At 33.1% G+C, this 6,531-nt stretch overlaps 1 protein-coding gene across 1 annotated transcript in view; it reads right to left on the bottom strand.

Annotated features, from left to right (window-relative positions):
• Positions 1-2,267: 2,267 nt before the first annotated feature.
• The window catches only part of LOC107446967 (clotting factor B-like), a 17,191-nt gene continuing 12,927 nt past the window's right edge, over positions 2,268-6,531 (bottom strand). Inside the window, exons 5-7 of the mRNA XM_016061757.4 lie at positions 5,579-5,838; positions 4,547-4,677; positions 2,268-2,685 (exon numbers count right to left, since the gene is read on the bottom strand). Coding sequence (XP_015917243.1) covers positions 2,494-2,685; positions 4,547-4,677; positions 5,579-5,838 — 583 coding nt within the window. The 3' untranslated portion in view covers positions 2,268-2,493. The remainder of the gene's footprint in view (positions 2,686-4,546; positions 4,678-5,578; positions 5,839-6,531) is intronic.

Below are 6,531 nucleotides of genomic sequence, written 5' to 3'. Positions count from 1 at the left end.
TAAAGAGCATAGTTTTTTTATTAACTAAATTAAAAAAAAAAATAATGAAATGAAATAAAAACTGAATTAAAAATGAAAAAATAATGTTTTGATCATTTATGTGTCAACAAATAATGAATCTAAGTTAAGTAAAAGAAATAGAGGAGAAAGAATTATATTTCAGCAAATTCGATATGCGATACGGGGCTGTATTAAACCAACGTTAATTAACATTCAGACTTATGTGCAGAAACTTAGATTAACTTAAACACGCCATTTTGCTTATAAACTATCAGCTGGAGCTGACGTCATAAGTCACATGTCTTGTGATCTTCTTGAAGTGCAAGTTCCCTAATAGCGTAGGTTCGTTAATTTTAATGTATTTTAATTAATGAAGACCAAAAAAATCGCCTAAGTTGGTGTATAACCGTCGAAATTCTCCTCAGAGAAGTTTCAGTTTTGGATCCTTATAAAGATCCAGAGAATTGGAAGGATGTACATTAAAAAATTACATCAATGTTACTAAAAGAAAATCTTCATTGTAGAACTTACGGGAACCTGTAGAACTACATTTGAGATGAGAAAACTGGTCTAATTTGAGAAAGTAAGAGCGTAACTCCTTATACTTTCTTAATTTTATTGAAAATGTGAATATAACACTTAAATGAAGCTTATACTAACTGCATATATACTAATTGTACTCCTATATTTATTTAGCTTACTATTGCCAGTTGCAATCTATGCATTATATAAAATGTATTGAGATAGATTACAGACTACAATAATTTAAAAAGAAAAGTGTAAGAGTATGTCAATTTTAATTTCATAATCAAAATACTACTACTGACTTTTTGCTTAGCGCTAATTGATAATGGAAGCAAGCATATGTTTATCATATAACATAAATCATATGAGTCATTTTTTACGTTACGTTTCGCTCTTGCAAAAAAATCAAAAGCGAAATAAAGCATTTAAGATGACCGTGGAGTCATAATGTGGCTAAGGGGATAGAGTGCTCGCCTTCCAATGCAGTGAACCGGGTTCGAATCCCAGCGATGTCTGTTCGATACGAATTCCGCACCCGGCTTTCACCGACCACACAGCGTTGACGTAAAATATCCTCAGTGGTACACGGATCTTGGGTTACAGTCTCCTCGCCGTCAGGCTAACCGTGTAAAGGTTTCGTGGTTTTGCTCTAAATGTAACGCAAATGTGGGTTAGTTCCATCAAAAAGTCCTCCACAAAGGCAAATTTTTCCCAAAACTTTATCCAGGAGTTTCCTTGTCTTCTGGATTGGATTTAAACTTTCAAGGCTACGGAGTTGAACATTGGTAGATGTAAACTCAAAATATTGGTTCGGTTGTTCAACAACGGTTATAAAAAATATTCCAACCTGTCTAATTTTTTTTTTTTAAATTTAACATATTCATATAAATTTAAGTCTTGTTATAAGCACACAAGTTTCGAATTGAGGAGACATATAGCGATTAAAATTTAAATATAAACTTCGATTTATATTTTTTTATTCCAAATCTGTTAATATTTTTTATTATCACATGTTATAAATTTACAAAATAAGCGAAATTGGAAGGATTTTTTAAAATTAAATTCGATATTTGTTCAGATAATGCATTTGTTGCTAGCACCAGATTATACATAATTAAAAGTGTAGAATAAGGATACCAATGCTGATGAGTTTAAAATCGGTAGCAAATTATTAACCATTAACTCAGAAAAGCCTTTCTCAATTAGGGGCGGTGGTTGTAATACAGATGCTAAGTGATTATGGATTTATATAAAAGTGCATTTTATCTTTATTTTAATCCCACGTTTTGAATTGAATCTCCAAATTTTTACAAGAATTTGAGAATACACATCCGTGATCTGGTGTGAAAAATCAACCGAAACATCTTGATTGCAGATAAAATGGAATTGTGTTTCAAATTCAGCTTTTTTAATCAATTGGTCAATATTCTAGTCGTGCTTATGAACTGTAGTAAACTAAGTTTTGCATTTTTGTTTTACCTAACTCTATTTGTTATATCCTTAAAATGACAATTTTTTTCATAAAATATCTGCAAAAAAGGTATTTAAGGATTGGAATTGAATAATGAATAGTTCCAACCTTCATAATTTGTACTAAATATAAAAGACAAAATTAAAATATAAATCAATTAAACATCAAACATTTTCTTTTTAAATAGTGGTATTCTCACAGTTAGAATTTACAAGCTGTGTAAATTGAACTTTGTTTTGCACAAAAAGTAAATAGCTATAAAATATCTGGCTTGTAAGTAAAAGTTTGGGAGTGCATTTGTCAATATCAATCCCATTTTTATTCAGCAACAAGCAAACATACATAGTTTACACATTCTATGTAAAAAAAAAGTCTTTATTACTATATAAGAATTTTAAATTCACTTTTGAAGCACTGTTCGACTTTATGTTTACAAGCAAATTCTTTTTTCGTCACATTTTATGAATAATACAGTAGATGCTGATAACATCGTAGGATTATTCCGTAGGTGGCTGAATTATACTTCTTATCCATTCCATGTGATTGTAAAAATCAGTTGTTAGGAAATAAAGTGGTACATCTGTATTTTCATTCGGTAGCTCATAGCCGATTTCTGAGTCTGTCACTCCAATTACGGTGGTTTTCCCGTTTATGCTGGACATCAGAGGTCCTCCATTGCCAAACTTTAACTAGAAAAAAAAATAAGCACATAATAATTTATGATGCCTTAAAATGTAAACTCAGATATTTAAAGAAAATATCATATTGGATACACCTACGTATCCTTGAAGTTCTGAATAAAACTCTGACGACAAAAGAATTTTCGATGGGATCAAATTCGTTTTCGAAGATGTCATTTTTGATGTTGTTGTTCATTTACGTCGCACTACAGCTGTACAATGGGCTATTGGTGATGGTCCGGGAAACATTCCTGAGGATGATCCGAAGACATGCCATCACAATTTTGATCCTCTGCAGAGGGGATGGCACTCCCGCTTCGGTAGCCCGACGACCTGCACGCGAAGTCGAGCACTTTATGGTAGCACAGTTTAACGAGGACCAATACCGCATACACTCGGTCCTTACGCAGACTAATCCAAGTGCTCACCCACCCACACACTGACCGCAGCCAGTGATGCTTGAATTCGGTGAGCTGCTGGGAATCGTATCTTAACGATCTTAACTGCGGGACCTAAAAACTGACCACCGCATGATCCCGCAGTGAACTGATTGCTTAGACACGTTTCAAAGTAGATCACTGAAGTCAAGCATCACCTGCTGCGGTCGGTATCTGTGTGGGTGACCACTTTGATCAGTCTGCGAATGGACCAAAGACGAGTGATATCGGTTGTCGTATAACTGAACTGTTCCACCATAAATTGCTCGACTTCACGTGCAAGTCGTTGAGCTGTCAAAGCGAGGGAACTATCCTCTCTGTAGAGGATCAAAATTGCGATGGCATGTCTTCGGATCATCCTCAAAGCATTCATTTCTCAGGATAATTCCCAGACCGTTGCCAATAGTCCAATGTGCAGCTCTGCTGAGACGTAAATAAACTACAACAAGCATACGTGTATATATAATTGTACGGATTTTGAGTGCTAAATACGAATCCCTGAAACATGTACGGAAAAGGAAATTTCGAAAGTTTTATGGTAATTGAAGAGCTCAGTGGGATAATACTAATTACATTTGTGAGAAAGAAAATTGGAGATTTTTCTAGGAAAGTACAATTTAACTATACAACATTTATTTAAAGCAGATTATAGTGGATGAAGATAGTTAGTGGCAATTTTATAGTGTGTTCTACTGCGAAGTGAGTCTTATGTGCATTTGGCAAACAACAATAAAAAGAAAAGCCTTTCTTTGTGGCAGCGTATTAAGACTCTAAGGGTGAGAAGATTAAGACGAGAGTAGTTAAAAAGAGTGTTAGGTAAAAGTTTGGTAAACAACGCTAGACAGTATTATTTCGTTAAAAAATATGTTCAGTCTTGAACTTTTTTTAGAGTGGCACCCCTGTATCCTTTAGAGGACACCATATTATGGGAGAAACTTTTCCTCCCAAAGTTTAGTTTTCCACCATAACGAATTTATAGTTAAAAGTATAGAAAAAGTGAGTTCAGGCCTAGAGTAATCCATGAAGTTTCAATTGTTGAAAAAAAATTGAAAACAAAAATGCAAACAAATTATTGGAAGAGAATTTCTCCATTGCATAATCCTAATTTATCTTCGTATAATTTATTTTCATTTTGATATTTTTTCAGTATTGAACCTTTATAGCTTACTTTAGACTTGTCTGAATTCACTAAATTTTAAATTACTTATGAAAGTGAAACAGAATTGAACCTAAGCAGAGAGATACACCGGAAGTTTTCTAAATTTCTTCCGGTTTCAAGAAGTTTTCAGGAAATACAAAATTTAAATCCTTTTTTTTAAAAAATATGTTCTGTTATCTGCTAGTTGATCCATTTTCAATCGTTTTTTCGGATTTTGATTGAAAGTTTAATTAATTAGTATAATGTAAAAATTATTTTAAAAAAATGTAATAACCTTGGAAGTGGTTTGGTCTGAACATATCCCGCATATCAATTCATCTGATGGGTAAGTTCCGTTAACAAATTGTTGGCAAAAGTCCTCAGGTTGAATTTGAACATCAATCTCATACAAAACTGAAGTTTCACCTGAAATAATGATTTGTCATTATCAAAGAAAGATCATAATATGTTTGGTGATTCAATCCAATTAAATGAAAAACATTTAAGAACAGAATAATGGTACGCATATTATTAATTCAACAAGACAGAGTAAGCAAACAATAAACAAGTAAATACATATCTATATAAAAAATGAATAACTTTAGTTCTAATGATCGGATTTTCATGCACGAAATGTTAAACTTGGTACAAAAAGGGTTAACCTTAGATAAATTGAGTGCTGACTATTAATTACAGAACAGAAACGCACCCTCTTTTTCGACACATTTGGGTTTTTGACCATCAAAATATGGGTAGCCACAATCTGAAAAATATGGTTCCTGCGGTTAAATTACTGAGATATTATTTCAGTATTTAAATTACCTCTCGGCCCTGACTCCTTACAGAAGTATAACTCGGGCTCAATATTCGAAAACCTTGGAAGATTATAGGTTGAGAAGCAGTCATCAAACAATATAATGCTTAAATACACCGCATATGAAATTGTCAAATTCAATTCGGCATTTTAAGCCATTACTCGCCCCATATTGAGCTTATGTAGATTTGTTTAATTCTGCCTATAGTTTCAGCCTTAGATTTATATTGCAATTATCTGAGCCTATCTATAGGTACATTCAAGTACAATCCAGACATCTTGATTCACCGGAGAGTTCTAGTAGGATGTTTGTTAATACAGATTTGAGTCCTACTAGGGCCAAAATGAAATTGTTACTAGAGCTTTTATAACATGTAGTGTTATTACATAAATCTTTTACAACAAATCAAAATGTTTAGCATTAAAAATAGAATTTGATTGTTTTACGGCAAGTAATTAGGGAAACTAAAATTCTTTCCTTAATAAACTGAATTTAATAAATGAAGTACTTACTGGAATTAACTGAGTGCCAGCCTACGACTGGAAGTGATTGATTTTGTTGTTGATTATGTGAATAGGATTGTATTCCGGGTAAGCATGCTGGTCTTATTTTGTCTGTAAATATAATTTTATTCACCACTTCCGCTATAGCTAACCCACCACCCAAGATAGGGTGATTAATGAGGAAATATTTGTAAATGTTTTGGATATCGTAGAGTATGCCATCTTTTCCATATTCGCCACCCACAACAGCGAAAAAATTTGCTAGAGACCTGGAAAATAAAGCAAATTACTTTCATTATGATATAGTTTTATCGAATGCAATTAGATTAAAGTTGGCATCAGAAATTAAAGTTGATTCTTCTTAACATTGTTTTTGCGCTTTCAAACTGAATAACGATTTTCAAATGTATTGATTTGCGTTCGAAATGTTCATTTTATTATAGTGATACGCTCGATTACAAATTAGCATTTTAATTAAAATATGTCAATTCTCCAATAAGACTGAGATTCAAATTGATTTTCAATTTTAGTATTAAATATTCCTTTCTGAGTTGTAATAAATTGTAATAAGTTATCAATTTGTTGTGCGTGTGTCTATATATATATATACAGGGCTCGAAAAACCACCCGTCCGCCCGTCCTCGGCGGTCAAAAATTCCCTGCGGACAACAAATATCTCGAATCCGACGCGGACAGCCATTTTCCCATTAATATTCGTGATACATTTTCAATTTTTGTTATCTTACAAGAGTCTAGCGCCTCACTTCTAAAATGACCCTCTAATCTAGAAATACAGCAACATACTGCGCTTGGTGGAATTGATGTTTTCTCTGTCTGGGAGTACTGCAGTGGTTGAAAGAGGCTTTTCAGCAATGAGCTTACAAAAAAACACATTACGTACTGGTCTTAAACAAGAAGCGTTAAACGCAATTATGAACATCCTTGAGTATTTCTGGTTTTTC

Source organism: Parasteatoda tepidariorum, chromosome 6 (assembly GCF_043381705.1).
Source record: "Parasteatoda tepidariorum isolate YZ-2023 chromosome 6, CAS_Ptep_4.0, whole genome shotgun sequence".
NCBI classification, from domain to species: Eukaryota; Metazoa; Arthropoda; class Arachnida; order Araneae; family Theridiidae; genus Parasteatoda; species Parasteatoda tepidariorum.
This window is presented reverse-complemented; position numbering and strand designations above follow the sequence as displayed.